We start from the raw sequence: 22,032 nt of genomic DNA, 5'->3' as shown, positions 1-22,032 counted from the left end.
TGCCCTTCGCTCACCCTGTCATTCTCTCCTCTCTGCATGCGACTCCCCGCCTGTATCTGCTTAATTGAAGGCTCTATAAATATGATGAGATTTGTATAGCGCCTCATCCATAGAGGCGGCTTGATGAGGTTTGATTGGCAGGTGATTAACTCCTCTTAACCCGCAGAATCATTTGTCCTCGGTGGAACAGTTGCACTAATGACACCATAAAGAGGCTTCTTGATGTGTCAAATTCTGGAGCACAGCTCTGGAGAAAGAGTTTCCAACAAGTCGTTTGAGCGCGTGCAGCCTCCCCACGTCTCTTTTTCTCAGCTGAGATCAATCCTCTCAACACCCCCTCAGTGGATCTCTCCGTTTTCCCTCAACCAGACCTCTTAATGAGGAAGGAGGTGAATGGAAGGAGTTATTAAAAAGTCCTCACCTTCCTCCTGGGACCGCTAAAGAGGAATTATATGCAACTAAGTGCACTTACAGCTCCAGTTATAGTTATTTCAAATTTCTCTAACCATAAATCCACATCCACTGCATTCAACACAACGACAGAAAATTATTTCTGGCCCTGAAAGGGTCTGGTGCGCCTTCCTTTTTTATGAGGGATCTGCTGGAAGATTTTCAAAAGGTGCTTCAGGTGAAGAAAAATTTAAATTACAGATTGGAGGAACGGAGGGGGTGTCAGGGAGAAAGCGGCGGGGAGGAGAAGAGCAAAGGAGCCGTGTCGCAGCTGACAGGGAGAGGAGCCAAGCAATAAGTACAGCAGATAGAGCTGAGATAAATGATGTAATATCTGCATGGATCAATGTCCGTACTGTCCCTCTAAAAGGAGCTCTCTCTATTAATCACATCACCGTCCCGCCCACATCCACGCACACACACACACACACACCTTCACGCCACATATACACACTCATCCACACATACTCCGCCGCTATCTCAATTAGTATGAATTAAGATGTATGGCTGCAAAGTCTGCGAGTCTGGAGAGCACTATGTAAATGTCCGCTCCCAGCTGTCCGGTCCCATCACTCTGCAGATGGTGGGAGGAGGCACGGAGGAAATCAATTTGTTAAAATAGCACCATTCAGCAAATGAGAAATCAAGTGGCTTGACTCCTCACATCATGTTCATTCACATTATCAAGCGGAGCCGTCGTTGCTTGCACTTGCTGTGACTAATCGCCCTCGCGTCCTTCCTGTGTCTTTGAGGACAGTCCCACCTTGTGGTAATCCCAGTAATTACACGCGAGACGCTCCCAGAGAGGAGGCACAGGTCATGAATGCGCCGCCCCCACGCACTCCAGTCAGCCTGATATGAATTAAAACCTAATGCAGCAGCTCATCATCCCACAGGTTGGAGTCCAGCTCCAATTTAGCCTCTTGTGTGATAATTACACGGCGACACACACACACACACACACACACACACACACACACACACACACACACACACACACACACACACACACACACACACACACACACACATTAACTGGACAAAATCTCACATTGTGGCCCCGTCATCCGTTTTATAAACGGAGGTCAAACATTAGAACCATCTCATAATTTAATGCAGTAAACCTGCAGCAGCCACTGTGACCCAGTCCATTATCACATTTATGTCAGCGCCATCGAAAAACTTGTAAAAGTAGAATAATTGGCAGAGCTGCTGCTGGATTGAATTGGACTTTACCTAATAAAGACCAGTGAGCGTAGTCGTTCCTACAGTGAATTTTAACTTTAATTTAACCTTATTCACTGCGTTTAAATAATTTAGTCCAAACAGCCTGTGGACAAACGGTGATTCTCAGGCTTTAGAGCTTCACAATCACACATTAGCCAGTTTGGTGCTGACACAGTGAAGCCCTATTGATTCAGAGGGTGTACGAAAAGGGCATTTCTCTAGAGTGATCATTCTGTGTACAAGCAGCAGCCTGTACAAAAGTGCACTAAACGTCTAAAGCTGAGTTATGAGATCACCGGTAAATAATGAGGCAACCTGTCGAGAGGTTACTTCACGTCACCTCTTTGTGAAATAAGGCATTTATGGTTTTTAAATGATAAATGTTGTGGTTCAGGAAAAACTAAAAGGTGGCACTTCAGAAATAACAAATGGCAGAAACCTGTTCTGCAGCCTGATGAATGGTGCTTCTGGCTCACCTTGTGTCACCTGCGGTAAATAAATAGCTCAGTCATTGTTGTCTCATACAAGGTGGAGGTTAAGGGTTTACTGGGTGAAGCAGGGGGTGATTTATTAATCCAGACATTGAAAGAAAAGAGGCAGAAAGTCCCCGAAAGTGCTTTTATGAAGGAGTGAAAGTGAAAGGACGCGGCTGAGAGACAACGTTGGCACGGCACATTTACCGGATCATGACTCTGCAAACTGTGAGAAAACCCCACCGTCTCTCAGAGCCATATATGGGCCGGTGTCCCATAAAGATGATGTCACCCGCAGCTGCAGGGGCTCCCCTTTCATTAGTCAGAATGTAAAGGCGGTGGGTGTGTCCTGGCCTGCGGCTCACACATACACACAGGCCTCGCAGGGAGAGGAGCGTGTGACAGACAAGCAGGTTGAATGAAGGCGGCCGACGTCGAGGAAGGACGAGCGTTACGTAACGATCGCTCTGGTTAGATTAGCTCGCCAGGTGGAAGTGCAAGAGACGCACTGGCAGCTGCTTCAGAGCATCAGCGTTGACAGCACGGGGGGGGGGAGAAAAAGAAAAGAAGGGGAGGGAGTGGGAGTGGGAGGAAGCGATAGAGAAAGAGAGCAGGATCCAAAACAAGGCGGACGAGACGACGCTGCTGCTGCTGAGAAGCTTCCTGTGTCAGCGCCATGGGGAAGTCAGGTAAGTGGAGGCGGATTCAACCTCAGGTTCAACCACTTTGGCCTGAGTGAGGCCCCTACAGTGTGTGTGTGTGTGTGTGTGTGTGTGTGTGTGTGTGTGTTCGTCTGTTTCCTGTACACCTAACTGGTCTCCTAAACATCCAAATCATGCCTTTGTTTCCTTTTCTCATTCATTTTGCTCCCGTTGACACTTCGCGGCGACTTTCTTTGAGTCCTAGTTGAGATTCCGCCCGCAGCGGGCTGTGGACGCCGGCTGCATTCCTATTTGTATTGTGTCTGTGCCACTGTGTCAATGTGCCCATTGTGCGGGAGCACTCCGGAGGCCGTGGCGCTGATGAAAAGGCCCGTGAGTGATAGGCACCGGGCAGAAGGGGGTGACGTGTTCGTCTCCGCACCCGTCATCCGTCATCACGTCCGTCCTCACTCACTGACAGCTCTCCAGTGTTCACTGCTGGACGCGCTGCTCGCGCTGCTTTTGTCTCACCCTTCTCTCCTCTCCGTCCCCGCAGCCTCTAAGCAGTTCGCCGAGGAGGTGCTGCGGTGCCACAACGAGCACAGGAAGCGGCACCAGGCTCCGCCGCTGAAGCTGAGCACCAAGCTGAGCCGAGAGGCGGCCCGGTGGGTTCAGCGCCTCCTCGTTAGCGGGGGGGGGGGGGGGGGACGCGTGCTAATAAATGTCTGTCAAAGGAAGTAACCGCACCTATGGTTGTGTTCAAATGACAGTAAAAACGGCTGGTAGGGTCAGAGCCAGCTGCCGGTTCATTGGTACCGTAGGTCCGTTTGCTCAGGTGAAGCAGCGACAGCAGCAGATGTTGACAGTGTATAATAAAAGGTGGATGAAAATTGTCATCCACTTACAAAAATGATGTTTACGCTTCAGTTAAATTAACTGTAACCTTCACGAAGGAATCCTGCACATACTTTTCTAATGTGGTCTTTTTTCCAAATTGGCAAACTTTTTTTTCTGAAAACGAGACATTCATCTTAAAAGACGTTCCTTTAAGAACCTTGTAAGCACAACGTGTACATGCACCACCCGTCCTCTACAGACATGATCCTAAGCCCTTGTCTAACCTCTGCTACTAACCACAGTTATGCTGAAAGTCTGGCCAGCACACGGATCCTGAAGCACAGCGAGGCGTCCAGTAGGGGGAGCTGTGGAGAGAACCTGGCCTGGGCCTCCTACGATCAATCAGGTGCACACACACACGCGCGACAACATGACTTATTGGCTGCATACGTTCCTCCCTTTACTCACACACACTTAAAGCACTTGATCTGACACATCCCCCCGCATACACATTAGTCTGGCCACGCCGGCTGTGAGGAAGCAGCTGGAATCCATCTCTCCTCCACTACACGCACCGTTTAGGAGCTCAGACGCTATGACTCACCGCGCAAATATGTCAGAGCGAGACGCTGGGATTAACAACACGTCTCCTGCGGCGCGGCGCCGGGTGGCAAAAAGTGCAGCGCCGCTCGCAGCATCTGGCCAAATGGGATGCGTCGCCCCGGGTTACGGGCTCGCTCCCGCGCTCCTGCCGTTGCTGTGGCTGATTTGATGAACGGAGAGGAACTGTTGTCGTCACACAGGGAAGGACGTGGCCGATCGCTGGTACGACGAGGTGAAGCAGTACAACTTCAACCGTCCCGGCTTCTCCTCGGGCACTGGTGAGTTCGTCTCATTGTGTGTCATTGTGTCGTCACACATGTCACGCTGGGCAGGTGTTTATTCTCATGCTGCGACCGTGTGACTGGGAGCAGCCGTTGGTCCGTAGCACATCCGCACCCACGCGTCATTTGCAGTCTGGCCCAATTCCCCCGCATGCTTTTTCCCACAGCCTCAGACTCCAGCGTGCACGGGTCCGTCTAACAAAGTCATACATCACTTGTAGCAGCTCAACACAGTCCTTCGTAAAAAAAAAAAAAAAAAAAAAAAAAGTTGACTGAAATAGAAGGAAATCAGTGCAGTGTGTGAGACGTGAGGAACTAAGATTCCTACATGTGTAAATATTTAGAGGAAGTTCGGTGGGCGGCGGATTGTTTGGTTGACTCTTGCTTCGCCTCTGCGTCACTCAGGCCATTTCACAGCGATGGTGTGGAAGAGCAGCAAGCAGCTGGGGGTCGGGAAGGCCTCCGCCTCGGACGGCTCCACCTTCGTGGTGGCCAGGTACTTCCCGGCTGGAAATATCACCAACCAGGGACACTTTGAGAACAACGTGCTTCCAGCCAAAACCACCTCGTAAAGATGTCCAGCCCCCGGAGGCCTGAGTCCAGCTCAGCGGCGTGGAGCCCATTATCTGCCCACACTCAGGACAGTGTGCCGTGTGTGATTCTGAGTCATTGCATGAAAGTAAAACCAATAATCAAAGCTCTTCTGTTAACGTGGCTAACGAATGCTGCCGGTGACCGCGTGGACTGAGTTTGAGCCTTCACCTGTGACAGTATTTCATTAATCCGTCCCTGCTCACACGCTGAGAGTGTGTTGTTGCCTCTACTCATCAAAGCAGACTCCTGCTGTGTGTGTCTGTCTGTGAGTTTTGTACGCTAATCATTTTTGTATAATAAAATTTATAGATCGACAAACATGCATTTAGCGTCTGTCCACGATTGTTGCCATTAGTTTTATTTGACGTTGTTAGAAAGTGAGGAAGAGAAGAAATGAATCTCATTTTGTAACAACCATTTTTTGACAGTATGTTTTTCTAGAGTTTGTTAAATGTTGTAGTAATCGGAAATTAGCATAAATCCTAAACATCCACAAACCGATTTAAGACAGTAAATGGCTTTTTTAGGATCTACAGACTGTCCCTGCACAACATTAAAACCATTATAGGTTAAAGTAATCTCATGATGAAGCCAAATAAGCCATTATCAGAATATCTGCTGTAATTTCGTTCCTATATTTCACCCAGTCTTCACATGCACAGCACATGATGAAGGGCTTTCCCAATTAAAGCTCCCGTCTGTTACCTCATCAATTACAGCTGAGCTCCAGTTCCACGCATATTTTAGAAGTTGGAAACAAAAGGGAAAAATAAGTGTAACCTAACATGAACTTGAAATTTTGGATTTATGTTCATGTTTAATGGCACCTGGCTTTTTGTTTTGGAAACTAAACAGTGATAGTTGATGACTATAAAATATAATTAAAGAAATTACATGAGGCTCAGCAGTTGAGTTTCAGTGAAATCAGTCTAATGATGCAGTCAAAGCCCATGTTTTATTTAGCAGGTAATGAGGATGGAACATACAGCAGCAGCGGCACAGAAGAGTCAGCTCATCTAGGCTGTGGAGGCTCCGAGGAGGGGGTCGGGATTCAAACCGTCCTCCACTCACATGGTCAGCTCCTGCAAGGAGAGAAAGACAGAAAAAACATTCACATGGAGGGGAAGTATCGGCTTCATAATGTCTTCCAGCCCCAACAAAATCATCTGCGTCACAGAGCAACTCCAGCAGTCATCTCACTGTGACTCTTTGCTGCCACCCGGTGGTCAAAACGATGAACTGATGACCTACAGAGCTGAAGCGCTTGTTCAGTCACTGGGGAGAATTACTACACGTCATATGTCCTCTGCTCTCCCCCCTCTGCGCTTCACCCTCTCACTGGCTATGACTCATCATTTTATGCGGCCTCCCTCTCTCTGCCTCCCCCCCCCCCCCCCTCCTTCCTCCCCCCTCCCTGCTCCTCACCATGATAGCATTCACAATGTCATTCTTGTTGTGTTTGAGCGCCCGGACGGCTTTGGCTCGCGACACGTTGGCCTGAGCCATCACCAACTCGATGTCTCTCTGCTCGAGACCTCCCTCGTCCACCTGGTGAAAAAATATAAAGTTATTGAAACGACAAAGGCTGGGATCAGCGTTGTTGTGATGAGTGCAGTAGGCGCCCGGACATCACCTCCTCCTCCTCCTCCTCGCTCTCGTCTTTGATGGTTAGGCTGGGTGGCACAGGTGGAGCCAAGGGCGAGGAGGTCACAGGCACCTTGAACTTCTCTGCAGCTGCTTTGTGAGCCTGTTGAGACAGGTCCTCGATCTGAGCAGAGCAGAGCAGAGCAGGGGTTTAAACAGCATGTAATAAAAAAAAGCATGTGGAGAGAAATGCCATACTGACTTTTGCTTCTCCAAATACGATGTAAATGTCCGATGCCGGGCTTTTGAAAACGTCCGGGCGACTGATGACAAACAGAATGCTCTTGGACTTCCTGATGGTGATTCTGGTCACACCATGAACTGGCTTCAGGCCCAGTTTAGACATGGCCTAAGTACACACAGATCAGACAAAAGAGTTCAACACTGGTCTCACATACATGTAAGTGGTAAAATCTTAAATATTATCTATGAACACTGGGTCCGTTTGTCTCTAAGCAGCCGGCTGTCAGACCTTGCGGGCCTTCTTTTCACTGCGGCTTTGTTTGGGCCTGTTCATCCCGTCATCCACAGAGGAGATAGACTGAGAAGACAGAGATGAGTTACGTCACTGTTATAGTCTATGGCAGGTTTGTACGTCTGGTCGTTTCAGATCCATTCATTTCATTTTGCCGTCATCACCAAAGAGCTGGTCTCACACGCACAGATGTTCCACATAGCAAAGACTGACCTGAGGCTCGGACGGTCTCAGCGGCTCGGCCTCCTCCAGCTCAGGCACTGACCCCTCACTCTCAGACTCATTACAAGAAGCCAGTATCGAACCTACAACAGCATTGGACACAGGGTTTTTTGGAGACAGGTGGCATGAACCTTTATGTCACACAGGAGATTGAAAACAACTCACAGTTGTTTTTGAAGGACAAGTTGATCTCTTCTGAAATCTTGTGACTGTGGTTCAAGGGACACCCTGACTGTCGGTCTGCTGTCTGATGAGCCGACAGAGGGAGCGCGTCCCGTTGGCCGCGTTGACCCGACTCCTTGGGAATGGATCCGTTCCTGCTGCCTGTGACGCCTCTGGGCCGGGACCGGTGCTCGTGTTGAGCGAGCGCTCCGTCATCTTCACTGTCGGTCCTTTCCTCAGCCAAACTGGGACCTTACGGGGCAAAGACGCATTCATTAAAGCCCATGATGGGTCTGAGGGGGCTGGTTCGTATTGAACGGGACACTCACCTCTGCACCTGTCTTGTGTGCTCCATGTGCGGCCTTGCCTGAGTTGCTTCTGAGGCTGGACATTGAACGCAGCCTGAGACTGTGAATAGGACAGAACACATGCTGAATCCAGAGGTCCCGACTCGGGGGCAGATGATTCTTGGGTAGGCTGAGACAAGCCTAACGGCATGGCACTGGAGAAAGAGGGCAAAGACACTCTTGTAGCAGAGGAAGCTGATGTCGAAAGGGCGACGGGGGATTCTTGAAGGTTTCTGGTGGAGAGGAACTGAGACTCTGGGGCTCGTTGTGTTCTGGGGGAGGGGTTGGTGTGACACATAAACAGCGCCGACTGTTGTTGCTGGGCTGAGAAGAGAGGTTGGGACTCCTGCACCGGCGTCGACAGGTCGGTGTCTGCTTTGACTGAGGCACGAGGTAAAGGGGGGGAGGAGGAGGCAGGAAATGAGCACGACCCCACATTCAGGTTGACCGCGGCCACGGCGTCTATGTTGTTGTCATTGATGTCCACTGTGAGCCCTCGCTGACTGTCGGGCAGAGGTCTGTTGTCAAGCACCTCTCGGGTCATCGCCGCCGCCGCGTTGAGATTGTCGGGGGGGAGCGCGGTGACGCCAGGACCAGGACTGTTGTCCCGCTGCGTCTCTGAACAAGACGCGGATCCGGACGTGGTGTGCGAGCGGTCCAGCGATGAGGCTTTGTGGGCCGTTCTTCTGACCGAACGCTCCGTCGCGTCTCCTTGATGTGGTTTCTTTGGATCCTCAGAACATTCAGGGCTGGAGTCAGAGCGACCGCCCGCCTGGGACGCCCTGTGTTTGTTTCTCCTCCCTCTCCTCCCTTTCTTGGCAGCATTTGGCTTATCTGTGCGAGGCTCCTCCTTCGGGCCGTGACTCATAAAGTGCTCTGGGCTTTTCTGTTTTCTTTCCCTTTCGTTCTTTCTGGCTTCTACTTCTTGTCCCTCATTAGTTTCCTGTTTCACTTTTTCGCCCTCATCTTCTTCACCTGAGTTACAAACAAGAAGCGTCTGTCCTTTAAAGGCCTCATTAGTCTTTGGTTCATCAACAAGTCTGTCAGTAACAGGATTCACTTCCCCCGTTTTTTCATCCTTCGTCTGAGACTTTGAGTTTGGTTCTGATGGGGAACCAAGTGGTTTAACTTGATAAGTTCTGCTTGTTTTGGATTGCTTAGATTTACCTTTAGGGGAAAAGGAACCAAAGGATCCGTGTAGCAAAGAAAACGCTGTACTGCTCTGGGGATCGATTGTCTCACACTCTGGACTGGTTTGACATTTTGATGCAGCGTTATCTGCTAAAATGACAGGCTTGTTTGTTGCAGCTGTGTCAACTCCAGCTAATGGAAGCGAGATGCTACAGATACCTTCCTTTGAGGAGTGGGACCGGGTTCTGTCTGATGTCTGCTTTACAGAGCTGTGCGTTGGCTCTTCAAGCGGAATATTAGACATCGATTCTCGAACACTGACACTAACACTCTGCGATCTCATTTCCTCTGACAGAGCATTCAGGCTTCCACACATGGATACTTCCAGGGAATCAAAGGCAGAGTCGATGTTAGCTTTACAGTTCTTCCAAGTGTCTTGTATTTGTGTGTTTGTGTTGTCTTTATCATTGTCTGGGTTCAGATTACTGACATCATCCTCTGGGAACCTGGAGCTTCCATCCTCACCTCCCCCTGCTTCTGAGATCTCCTCGATGGACCTCCAATGGTCCAAGTTGGACTCCAGAGTTCCCTCCCCTCCCAGTATTTCCTCCACCATCTGGTCCCTGTTTCCACACAGACTGTTGTTGTCTTCCTCATCAAGAGCAGAACCCACAACACTGTCAAAGTGCACTTCACTGCTTGTGTGAGGAACCATGGCAGTCTGAGTGCTCTGGCCTTCTGTGTCACACATGAGGAGACTCTCTGCCTCTAACTCATAACCCTTTTCCAAAGTCAGGGAAAGGGATTCTCCTGCTGCCCAAACACCAAACTCACGCCGGGACCCTAATCCCAGACCAAGGCCCATGGTGTCGCCGCACCATGCTCCGATTCCAGGACCAATCTCCCTGCTCGTGTCTGTTTCTGAGTTCTCCCTTTTGGGGGAAATAGCGAAGGGAGACTGTGGAGAGCCGACAGCCCCCAGAACCCCCTCGTCTGCAGTCAGGGTGTTTTCCCTCAGGTTCTCCAGGGCTGAGTCCCTGGTACAGTGCTCAGGTGTCAGGGCCAGGTTGTCAGCAAGTTCCGAGATGACCTCTGGAGAGACAGAAACAGGGATATTACTGGGATTGGGACTAGAGTCTTTCGGACCAGACAGAGGAAGAACACCTTTATTCAAATCGTTGGTGGCAGCAGGCAGATTCAGAGAAGGACCAGGGTCAGTGCCTCTATTCTCTGTATTTGTGGACTCAGGAGGGGGATTTTCATTCTTCTGGTCAGTCTCAGCGTCATGCTCCCTCTTGGTACCGGAACCACGGATGGTCTCTGTACCTCCATCAGGCTTATTGGAAAAGGACTTTGTTAATATGCGTCTAGTTGCTCCAACAGTTATGTGACTTTCCAGCTGATAATGACTAGGCTTGATCAGCAGCTGAAAAGAGTCTCTTTCTGGTGCATCCTCTAAATAAGCAGCACTTGGTTTCAAATCATTTGTTTTGGACTGTTCCTTTGACAATTCTTCAGGAGAAATTAAACTTTTCTGGCATGTTGTTTCGGTGGCAGAGGGTGGAGACATTTGGACCTCAGCAACACTGTCTGAGGGAACATCAACAGGCGCTGAGGGCCTGAAATAAAGACAAACCTCTTGAGGTTGTTGAAAAGGGTTAAAAACATTAGAAATAGCCATCATGTCACTTTCAGCTCCAGTGTCATTGACGTTGCTGGACTCTGCTTCTAAAGCACAGGACGCCTTCTGGCAATCTAAGGGTTTGTCTAAAGTTTTGGTCTGATCGAAGCCATCTGAAGCTTCCGATTCAGGAGGTTCGACAACGTGGGCAGCAATGTCTTTGGAGAAACAGATGGTTTGGGGGGCCTCCACTAGTTTGTTTGTGCTACTTTGTGTGTGCAAAGCTTCCATTTGAGTCGTTTCACTGCTGGAACATTGCTTGGGTTCTGACTGGTCGTCATTCAGATCCAGCGAGTCCGCTGAGGTGGGTTCTAGGGACTGTGCGTGTCTCTCGGTGCTGTATAGACGTTCGTCTTCCTCCCCGTTATAGGAGGCGGAGTCTAACGAATCATCTGTGTCGTCTTGGAAACAAAAGGACTCATCCAAGCCCTCATTAATAGACGTCTCTGAAAGTGAATGAAGGAAGGATGCAGAGCTGTCCTCGTCTGTAGGATCCTCCACCACTTTACTGTCACGCTCCTTGTCCTCTTCCTCCTCTACCACTTTCACCTCTACTTTAGCTTCTTCGCCAGCCTCATCATGACCCTCACTGTCATCATTGGTCTCACCATCCGCATGGGCGGCACCATTCGTGTTGCCGTCAACATCATCATCAAATTCATAGTCGTCCTCATCTTCGTCATCATCATCATCATCATCATCGTCGTCCTCATCATCCTCGTCATCATCTTCTACATCAGCCTCCTCCTCCCCCGCTGCATAGGCATCAACATCTTTCCCTTCATGTCTGTCATTAACTTCCCCTATTTCGCTTTCCTCCTCTGTGGGGAACAGGGTAATTTCCATTGAATCAGCCTTAAAGATGAGGCTAGTGTGGAGGGGGAAGGAGATGAGTGAGGCCGGGATCATTCGCTCCTCCTCCGGTACATCATCAGCACAGGCTGCCTGAGAGAACATGAAGGAGCTGAAGCCAAGCCTGTCGAAGGCCCCCGGGCAGAAGGCGTCCAGGGGGGTGAGAGGTGAGTCAGGGCTGAGGCTGGATGAAGCCATGGTCATGCTTTCGTTGTCAGGAGTCAGAGCTGCGGAGGGCGGTTCTGGCTGCTCATCCATCCTTCTGTAATGCTCCTCTGATATGCAGGCCCCTAGCTGCAGTTTCAGCCCTGTGTGCATGGCTCTAGAGTACTCCGCTCTCCTCACACTGGTCTCTTCCAGGGGACAGAGCGAACTCTCAGATTCTCCCCCGTCCTCCTGTGAGTCGCTGCTACTACTGCTCCTTAGAGGAGACGTATCCTCAGTCACCCAACATGGACGACAGCTCTCTCTGGAAACCTTGACGTCATCCACTTTTGGGGATTCTTCCTCCTCAAGGATCACTGTCCCTGTGACACCCGTTTGTGTGTTCATAGAAAAATCCCCAGGATGGTATGTGCAGAAGTCGCCTGCCCTTTCCTCCTCTCTTTCTGGACCTGTTCTTCCCTTTTCCTCTCCGACCTCATCTCCGATTTCTGACAAGGATCCCACGAAGCAAGCAGGGGCCTCCTGGGCTTCTTCTGTGAGGAGCAGGTTGGGGGATGTGGAGGGGGAGGTGGAAGATGTATAAGAGGAGGCCCAGCTGCCTCCCTCTGCTGTTATATAAGAGCCGGATGGAGACGTGAGAGGGGAACAGAGGTCCTCACTGTCTGAGGGAGAACCGGGGGATAGGGGACAGGATGGAGAGCCAGGATACGAATGATGTTTAAGGTGTGAAGAGCGGGAAACCATCTTGATTGGAGTGGAGGGGGCAGTATAGTATAAGTCGGGGTCAAGGGACGAGGGCACACCCACTCGTAGCGGATCCACAGCACAGGCCGGCTCAGAGAAGGACAGAGTCACTGGACAGGCCAGCTCAGAAAAGGGAAGGGAAGGCACTTCATCTTGCGTAAGTGTGTGGCCCTCTTCTTTGTTGTCCATCAAACTCTTATCAGCTTTGACTGGCTCTGGGGAGGAGGATGCAGTAAGCAGGGGGTTCTGTGGAGCGGTGGGTGTGACTGGGGGCTGTACACACTCGTTGTGTGTGCCCTGCTGTTCTTGAGAGTTTTGCACTTGTCTTTCCTCTTTGCTTGAATCCGCCTGGGTCTCTTTCACATGTGCCTGAGGATCTGAAAAGCTCGGGTTAGCTGGCATAGATTTACAGCTCGGCTTCAGCAGGAGCTTCCCTGCCTGGATCTTCGCTGTTTTGAGCAGTGTTTCTTGACCCATCACCACCCTTGTGTCAATGGTTTGGGGCTCCTGGTAGTCACTCACCACCTCAGACGCAGTCAGGACCTGGGGACAAGACATTTACAGCCATCTTTATATAGTCTTATTGGTATACAACGCAAACAGGTTTACAAATACAACACTCACCTTAATTCTCTCCATCTTAACGGGGACATAGCGACCACATGGCCCGTGACCCCCGAGCTTCCCAGACAGTCTGGGCATTTTGTTGGTGGTGCGATGGTCAGAGCCTTCAGGTTGAGGTCTCGTCGCACCAGAGGAGCTGGGAGTTGCATGGAAAATCCTTGGTCCAAAAGGAGAGGTGCATGCTGGGAGTAGCTTCTGAGGCGTACTGGGAGAAGGACTGGAGCCACTGTCACTAGGAGAGGATCCACTGTCACTAGGGGTGGAGTCGGTAGATGGGTGTCTGGTCATGTCTGAAAAGCATGAGGATTGAAAGAGGAAAGAAGTGAATTCACTCCTGACGTAGAAGGCTGCACCTCCGTTACTGCATATTAGTCTTTCTTTCCTTTTGCTTGAACTTTAGATTTGTGCTCCCACACAAGTATTTTAGATGGGTTTTTATATATTAATATACATTATTATTGAAACCTAATTATTCTGTCCAGCAAAGGGAATGACACCAAAAAGGCAATGTTAGGCTTCAGTACCTCTCTCCTTCTCTCTCTTTCTGTTTCAGCCAGAGGCAAAAAGCTGCTTTTGAATGACAGCGTGCTCCAGCCTCTCATATTTCTAGACCATCGAATCGACTTCGCAGCCGTCGTCACGATTTGGGAGGTGAAATGAAATGACAGGATTTAGGAAGGAAATTGGGTCAGGGGTGAGCGGAAGGCGTCGCGAGCAACCTACTGCAAACGACTGTGATGTCGACGTGTTCACAGTTGCACAAATATCAACCGTGTTGTCAGACACAGGACCAGAGCAGCACCAAACAATGAGGTCACTGATGTGTCCCCAGAGGACGTGATCTAAGCCTCTTCCTCTTTAATGCACAGGGAGGGAACAGAATCTTTCTTTGCTGTCTTAACTGGGCCATTGCCACGGTGACCTCAATCCACATGCTGATTGGCCATTATAACACACAAGCGGCTCTGCTCGGTGCCAGCCACAAACACACACTCGCTCTGCCAGGAACCCAGATATCACTTTCTAATTCATTCTCTGTCCTGCAGCCGCTCCTTTGTCTCGCTTCGCAGCGTTTCTCTCTCCGCTCCTGTCTTATGCTTAAACTCGAACAGCTCCTAGTTGTGAGTCTTTGGGTCCCGTTTCACCTCCATGTTCTATCTTTTATCTGCAAAAAGTAGATCCTTGCCTCTCCTCCCTCGCTGCTCCCCTGCACCGCCTGAGGTGGATGCAAGCATCAGCACTTAGCCGTGCCTGATCACTGCCCCAGTAACAGGCTCCAGGCGTGTGTGTGTGTGTGTGTGTGTGTGTGTGTGTGTGTGTGTGTGCTGCTGAGTCATGCACAGACTAAAACCTGCCACTAATCACAGAGATGCACAGTTCAGCGTGCACAAAAAACACCTCCTGCACCTCCCTTACACGCACAGTCATCTTGGGTTTTAGGATTATGTTTGTGCCCTCCGACCACAATAAGACACGTAGCTTCAGTTACTCCTACTAATATGATTATTCTGGAAATGCTGTATCTCCCTCTCATACAGTACGTACGGTAATGTTAGAACCTCTGCATTGCTTGCCAGGCTGCTAAATAAGCCGTTTCCACTGGCCGGAGTGGCTGTCAGTCTCCATCCCTGCGCTGCAGACTCTTTGTTCCCCTCCTTGTCGCAGCTTCGGAGTCTCCTCTGGGGGAAACGCGCTTGAATTGAGCGCCCCGGCTTGCCGTAGGAGAAACAGGCCGCAGCGAGCTGAGCAGAGCGGAGCTGCGTCACAGCGGCTGCAGCGCCGGACTGTCAGCCCCAAGGGGAGCTTCTCCTCAGCAGCTACTGCTCAGACTGAGCGACAGAGCCGTGGAACACCCCGATATCCTCATGATCCCTTATTGTTTTGTCATCGGTCCTTTTGAAGTCAGAACCTCTTATTTTTACATGGCAGAGTCCAGACGGCACATCTAACATTTACTTTCCTTTCTCCTCTAGCAAGAGCCAGAATGAAAAGGAAAAGCAAACTAGTAGAGAAGAGACAGCTTTCCTGTTAACCATCATCGTATACAGTGAGAAATAAACAAACAGCCCACATTTTTAGATAAACAGCAGCGACATCAACACTTTTAAAGATTTGAATACAGCTGGCAACAGCAGTGAATCCTGGTGCTCTGTGCAGAGTGCTCTGCTCTGCTGCTGTGTCATGGTCCTGCTAGCGCTGGGGGAAGGGAGGAGCCGACCCACGCTGCCTCCAGCTCGCAGGACGGACGGGGAGATGGAGGTGTGGACGGAGCAGGAGCAGGGATGCGGGGATAGGGGTGAGGAGGCCAGGGTCAGGGGGGAGGAAAACAGGGCAGGGACTCTGAGGGGAATCGGGGGCTGGGCAGCAGCAGCACAAGTCAGAAACTGGAGGTTGTCATTAGGACGAAGTGGGTGGGAATGCGTAGAGGTGGGCTTTGGGGTGGAGGCTCTTTGTAGCAGGAAGCTGGCTGGGACACATGCAGCTGGATCACAGCTCGCTCCCTTTCTGTCTACAGGGAGATCATAACAACCCAGGTCTAAGCTGACCGCTCTCCACATGGCAGCTTCAAGCAGAGTTTATCTAAGTCTATGATGCTCTCTACGCTCTTCCCCCTATTTAACACCACCAACGTTCGCTATTATTAACCGTGTCTCCGCTCGCATCTATCGCCTCCATCCGCAACCCCAGAGGTCCTACCTGGTCCAGGGAGCCCTGCCTCCTCTGCTCCCTGCTCTGGATGCTTGTCAGCAGGGACAGATCTGTGAGTGCTCTCCCCCGGCATGCTTCTCGCTGGCTGTCCTCAGCTCTGACGCAACAATAAACCGGCCGGAACCGACAAGGTGAGCGGGGAGAGGGAGTGAGAGAGTGAGAGGGAGAAGACAAGAGAAGGGGAGGGAGCGAGGGTCTGAATGCTCAGCGACCCAACACTCGGATCTTCCCTGCAGCACGTGTCTGTGTGTGTGTGTGTCTGTGTGTGTGTGTGTGTGTGTGTGCGGCAGGACGAGGCGCACGGAGTGAGAGATGGGAGTGTGTGCTGGTCTCTATGTAGCGCAGCAGAGTGATGCTGCTGCTGTGGGCGTGTGCTTCAGAGCCTCATGATCCAGTTCATCTGAATATGTGCGTCCCCGTGTCGCCTTCTCCGCTCCCATCCGAGCAGCGACTGGATGCTGGGATATGATGTCAGAAGACGTCCACCGCTCCCCCAGTGCTGCCCTCAGCCTCGGAGGAAAGTACCGGTACTGCAAAAACAAGAGCGAGATGGGGGGAAAACAAAACCAACAGAGTCAAGACAGAAGTGAAAGCTAGAAGCGTATCAGATCATCTGCCTTTTACTGTCCACTCTTCCAAGCAGATGATATAGGCGGGAATAGAGGGAGAGGGGGCGGCAGCACCGACTTAAAGCATCAGCAGTGGTAGTTTCCATGACAACCTCAAACTTCACGTGTGCCAGCTCAGCAGAAGTGACTGCTGCTCTGCTAGATCATGTCTAATAGCCTCGTGTAATCCTGTTAACCTCAACAAATATAGAAGCCGATTAAAAAAAAGGAACAAAGGTGTCTGAGTTCTCAGCTCTGAGCTCAGGTTGTGGGGGTTTTGTCCACAGCAGCACTTCACTTGGCAGCTTGTTTGACCAATGTGGGCTCCCTTAGTATTTTTAGGAGTTGAGACATTTGTTTCTCTTTAAGATGGAAGCTGTGCACACTGCTACATCATCAGCCAGGAGACACGAAAGACCAGAGTTCAATACTGAAAGCGCTCGCTGGGCTCCGTGTCAACAGCCCATCAATCGATCCGTTATTCCGTGAATTTCAGCAAGAATCCAGGAGCCACAATCATGTGATGGTTTGTCCAAATAGAAATAATTAATTGTCACGTTTATTGTTTCCCGATTCTCCATGTGGGGAATTTTTAATGTGCTCCAGCTCCTGTTCACATGAACTCAGTTATTCCCTGGCTTGTTTTTTGCCAGACAACAGTGAGTGATGTCAGAGCATTGTTGTTGTGTAAGCAATTGAAGGTCAGCAAACAAACCAGCAGATTAACACACACAGATCTGGTATAACATACAAAAACACTGAGTCATTCTGATTTGCAATTATTATTATTATTATTATTATTATGTGTGCATTAATATTAATGCACTTACACAGAGCAGTCTGCTAAAGAGCTGTGTGCTGGAGCTACTACCCATGTACTGTATGTATTGGTACATGTGGCAATCTGATGTATCGATATTAATTTGATTATTGATCTGTGAATAGCAAACAAACAAATAACAAATGTAGACAATGATATTAGAAGTTCCCAGGTTGGGCAGAGATGGTAAAATGCATCTTCAAGCCCTGATCTGAGCCAGTGTGTGGCAAATCAATCAAAACAGACAAATATGGGAAAAAAACAGACAGAAATAGCAATAAAACATTTATTCCATAGCAGGACTTCACATTCAAATTGATAATTTAGGTATTTAAGCACACTGATGAATTTTTTAATGTGTGTGGCTTGGCTAAAATTCGACCTCTTCTTCGACATTTCACTGGCAAATACAAAGACTTGATCATGTAATTTCTACCGAACAACTTATTTTTGTCTCTCAGGCGCCAAACCTCTTGCTCATCATCACCATGGAAACAGGGAAAGCCCCACACGTTGCCAAGGGAACCAGAGTGAAAATATGGTATATTTTTTTCCCTAGCAAAGTATGAGAGTGTTTCTGCAGCGTTGCTCTGTTCTGAGTGTGAGCGTGGGCGTGTGTATTCCCCGCGGTCCAGTTTGGTAGTGAAAGCTGATTTAGCTGATCCTGCAAATTCTGTTTAAGATTTCACCCAGTTCACTTGGCCATGTCCTCAGCCACAGCCTTCCCCATTTTATCCTTAAGGTATGACAGTTTCTGACGGTCGGTCTTTATCTCTAGCCACTCATAGTACGGCACCTAAAAGAAGAAGAGGGTTCTTTTTAATGAAATATTTAAAATTTGTACATGAAGTTAACTCTCACAACATTTAGACTAATGGTGTTTGCTCTCATGTATTACCTCTCTCTCTCTCTGTGTTTACATGCTGCACTACTGCAAACCTGAGAGGCAAGTGATGCAACTATTGGCTAAGGAGACTGTTACAGATGAGAGAGCGGGTGAGCTTGGATTGGCCTAGATGAGGCAGAGCTGCGGCTGGAGCTCTATTTATACCACTGACTGCAGCAGGACCCACCTGACTCCCGGCTCCAGTAGTGATCGGTTCATTGTCTGCATGGCATTAGAATGTCAGGTACAGCAACACTGCTTCACTGAAATATGGTTCATTATCATCACCAGATGGGTCTTTTCATCTGCTTTAGTGTGTGTGGGTGTGTGTGTGTGTGTGTGTGTGTCTGGACTAGCCCAACTCCTCCCTCTCCCTACCTCCACTACGATGAAACCGGCCAACTGGAGATGCCGCTTCATCATGGCAAACCTTCCCAGAAGGTCTTTACTGTTTGAGCAAAAGTTAGGAAATTCCCAAGCTACAAAGGCAAGCCTGGGAACAGATGGAGGCAAACAGACAAGGAACAAATTTAACTCGGTGAGACAGAGAAAAGGAAAAACAGATGTAACCTTTTAAGGCATGATTCATTTCTATGGCTTACCGGTGAGCCCCCATAGGTAAATTCTGGCCCCCTCTTCCGCTGGGTAGATGGGGGGCTTTGAGCATTGACATGTCTATGGGTTTGTTGTCACAATCCAGCACCAGCTCACCATCTTGACAGAAACACATGCCGGCTGTTAAAGGCTGTGTTAAAAAGTGCATGTATGGACTGACTTGCTCCTCTTACCAAGAGTCCATCCATATACAGTGTCCACCCCAGTGCGGAGGAACTCTGTCCTCTGGCCTACAAAACTCAGTAAAGCCTCTTTTAAACTGCTCTGCAGAGGGGACAGGTTGGAGCTGCTGGTCGGGACAGGCAGAGGCGGGGAGGTCGTAGCATGTGTGGAGCCTGAATGCTCTAAACAGAGAGTGGCAGCGATGTGGAGCAACTTCAGCTGATATTTCTCTGTTTTAGCTTGTTTGCCATCTGAAGACAAAAAAAACAGAGTGCTGCCAATAACACATCGCAAATGTGTGTTTAAACTGGTTTAAAAGGCACCATTTTATATCTCGGAGAAATTAAAAATCAGGAGAACTAGAACTGCCACGCAAAAAGGTGGGTTCAATAAAAGTCACTAAAATCTTATTATCTTAATTCTATTCTGAATCATTAACAGTACAGTAATCAGATTTAACAAATGTCGCCCAGTGATGTATAGATAAAGAACCACTTCTATGCGTCTTACCTGACAGTTTGGCAACATGACTTGGTTGTGTTAGCAGGATGAGGTAGTGGGGCCTGCTCTGCTGCAGCGCACACAGAGACCAAACCACGTCTGTCTTCAGGTGAGGCTCTAGGCCCGAGAGAGAGTCCTCTAGCACAGAGTGAATCTGAACATACAGAGATTGGATTTGGATTTAGGTTAGAAAGGTAGAAGCAATCTCAAAAAGCAACCTTCAGTGGCATTAGTACCTTGCTAAAGAACGCATCTCCTCTGCTGGGCTGGAAGCCCAGTCTGGCAAAAGTCATGAGCAGATTGCAGAGCTGGATTGTCTTATACCCCTCGCTGTTTACTATGTAGTGCTGGTAGGAAAATGAGGAAAGTCATAATGTGTCCAAAGAAGAAGTTAAATATTAATTAGTTTAAGATTACAAATTTGTCAGGATTTATCATAGATGTAGTCTCAACCTCAGCAAAGGCCTCAAACAGAGGGATATGGAGCCACTTGAGTAAGCCTAGAGATTTAGCACAGCGGGTGACATCAGCAGGGACAAGCTCAGGAACTCTGGGTAATAACTCTGAGGCCATTCGCTGAAACACCTGAGAATGGTGAAAACTCAGCTTCCCTAGAGAGGCAAAGACAAAGACGGTAGAGTTAAACCAGCATTAGACGCCGTTGGTGAGCTTGCATATGCTGGTACAACTTCATTTCGGTTATTATTACCATAAGCATAAGCCATGTCCACTATCAGAGCAGTAGTGAACTCTGACGATGGCTTCTGGAGGAGGTGATAGGACAGAGCTCTGAGCAGTGGGACACACCTACGGCTCTGAAAAGCCAGAGATACACAAACTTTGCGAATGTCTTCTGATGAGAAGCCCTCTGCGAGCTCGAGAGCCTGAAACAGACACACTTAGAGCGTTATCACTGTGGTTTCTTACAGACGCATTTTAAACTGTTACATGAGGTTTTAGTTTGCTAATCTTATGGCATTACTTTCAACACAGGTCTACAAAAAATACAATACACAATATCTAATACGCAAAATACATAATTAAGTAAATGTTTTCAGCTCTCATACCTTGTCCTCCAATCTGTCCATCAAGGTCGGTGACAGGTGATGTCCTTTGGACATTAGTGCAGTGACAGTTTTCGTATCTGCAATTTCAGTCCAACGCAGTTCCATTTGTTTTATTGCAGCCCTCACTATTGCCACATTCCGCTCGCCTTTCCTGCCAGAGCCCCAGTCTGCTAGGAGGCCCAGCTGCTTGTACGTTAACCTGCGGACTCGCCACAAGACCTCTACCTGGACAATCCTCAATACTCTGACATTGGGGGGCACACGCATAATCCACAGAGCTCGCAGGGCAGACACTAGATTGCCATTCCACACAGAAGGCACCTGGAAGGAAAGCGTTTACATTATGTAACCACTTACATGTAACCATGACAAAAATCTACCATTTTAGTAGATCACACCGCCAGCGCTTCTTTGTATCTGGTTTACCTGGTTAACTATGGTATCCATCATGTTCTGTAGCCTTGAATCCATTATCAGCTTTTGAGTTTGCCCAGTAAATTTACCATTGGTCTTCAACACCAGCAGAGTCCACCTTACCAGGTAATTGGCAGCTTGATTGCCATTATGTCCATGCGCTACCCAAGCCTCCAGGATCTCCTCTGGTGCTGCTGCCTTTTCAACTAACTCATCCACCTCCGTGGGTGTAGGAATGGCTGGAAAATGGTCTTCGTTCTTATCTGTACTTCCCTCACATAGAAACCTGTTTGTGGCCCATAGCCAGCCCCGAGCTCTCTGCACTTCTGCAGGTCTGGTGACTGATGGAGGCAGCGAGGCAGCAGGTGGAGCTGGAGCATGAGAGGAGGCCCTGTAAAGTACGCAGGCATATCTTCGGAAGAGGCGAGTGGCCATCGGGTATAAGAGACAAGACCTTCCCGGATAAAAACTGTTCACGATTCAGCAGCCATAATCACCACGGCACGTCCAACCTAAGGAAGCAGGAGAGAGTTTATGCATTGTCTAAATGCAAGCTGGACAGTACTATTAAATGACAGCACCTGCACCATCCAGTTTGGACGGACATATCAATCTGTGTGTCCCTCATCTTTGCTATTTAGCTAGTGCTCCACTGTAATGAGACCAATAATGGTGTAACACCTATTGTGGGCACTGATCTTTATTACTCTGTGACCAGCTATTAACCTGACTAATTGGCTGAAACGGCATGTTTCATCCTGTGAGATCAACGTTACAGGAGCCGACAGCCGCATGGTGGAGCTTTCTCCTGCATGTTAAATCCTGACCTTGTCGCCAAAAGAAAGACTCGCTCTTAACCGATCGCGGTTTGTGTCGACCACAAACGGAGCTTAATTTGCAAAGATATGAAGCGGACAAACTCACAAACTCAACAACTTGCACAATGACACACAACTTACCTTTCGCATGTAGGTATTTGTCAGGGAAGGTCGCATAAAAATGGCGTCATATAGCGGCCCACGTGATGAGCGGACTCAAATGTTATTGGCTAAAGGTGTAAAACAGGAAATATCCCCTTGTTTTGTAGGTAACATAAT

The 22,032-nt window shown here is 49.1% G+C and overlaps 3 protein-coding genes across 4 annotated transcripts; 1 reads left to right on the top strand and 2 right to left on the bottom strand.

Annotated features, from left to right (window-relative positions):
• The first annotated feature begins 2,680 nt into the window (after window positions 1-2,680).
• Window positions 2,681-5,428, top strand: glipr2l (GLI pathogenesis-related 2, like). The gene is made up of 5 exons (XM_029128162.3): window positions 2,681-2,839; window positions 3,348-3,456; window positions 3,931-4,034; window positions 4,432-4,509; window positions 4,918-5,428. Exons 1-5 carry the CDS (start codon window positions 2,827-2,829, stop codon window positions 5,082-5,084), a joined length of 471 nt encoding a protein of 156 aa, XP_028983995.1. The 5' UTR covers window positions 2,681-2,826; the 3' UTR covers window positions 5,085-5,428.
• Window positions 5,429-6,042: 614 nt separating this feature from the next.
• On the bottom strand, window positions 6,043-16,676 carry nacad (NAC alpha domain containing). The gene is made up of 10 exons (XM_029128137.3): window positions 15,851-16,676; window positions 13,154-13,443; window positions 7,939-13,072; window positions 7,613-7,861; window positions 7,439-7,530; window positions 7,223-7,291; window positions 6,953-7,099; window positions 6,740-6,874; window positions 6,532-6,654; window positions 6,043-6,188 (listed from the first exon to the last, which is right to left on the bottom strand). Exons 1-10 carry the CDS (start codon window positions 15,933-15,935, stop codon window positions 6,174-6,176), a joined length of 6,339 nt encoding a protein of 2,112 aa, XP_028983970.1. The 5' UTR covers window positions 15,936-16,676; the 3' UTR covers window positions 6,043-6,173.
• Window positions 16,677-17,562: 886 nt separating this feature from the next.
• tbrg4 (transforming growth factor beta regulator 4) lies at window positions 17,563-22,029 on the bottom strand. 2 transcript variants are annotated; one of them, XM_029128148.3, is made up of 11 exons: window positions 21,895-22,029; window positions 20,948-21,447; window positions 20,522-20,842; window positions 20,164-20,338; window positions 19,908-20,065; window positions 19,691-19,801; window positions 19,464-19,608; window positions 18,965-19,204; window positions 18,779-18,890; window positions 18,555-18,669; window positions 17,563-18,086 (listed from the first exon to the last, which is right to left on the bottom strand). In XM_029128148.3, exons 2-11 carry the CDS (start codon window positions 21,368-21,370, stop codon window positions 17,985-17,987), a joined length of 1,902 nt encoding a protein of 633 aa, XP_028983981.1. In that variant the 5' UTR covers window positions 21,371-21,447; window positions 21,895-22,029; the 3' UTR covers window positions 17,563-17,984. The 2 variants fall into 2 exon arrangements, with proteins under 2 accessions (XP_028983981.1, XP_028983980.1); XM_029128147.3 differs by lacking the exon at window positions 21,895-22,029 and adding an exon at window positions 21,763-21,784.
• Between the last annotated feature and the right edge of the window lie 3 nt (window positions 22,030-22,032).

Source organism: Betta splendens, chromosome 16 (assembly GCF_900634795.4).
Source record: "Betta splendens chromosome 16, fBetSpl5.4, whole genome shotgun sequence".
Lineage (NCBI taxonomy): Eukaryota > Metazoa > Chordata > Actinopteri > Anabantiformes > Osphronemidae > Betta > Betta splendens.
This window is presented reverse-complemented; position numbering and strand designations above follow the sequence as displayed.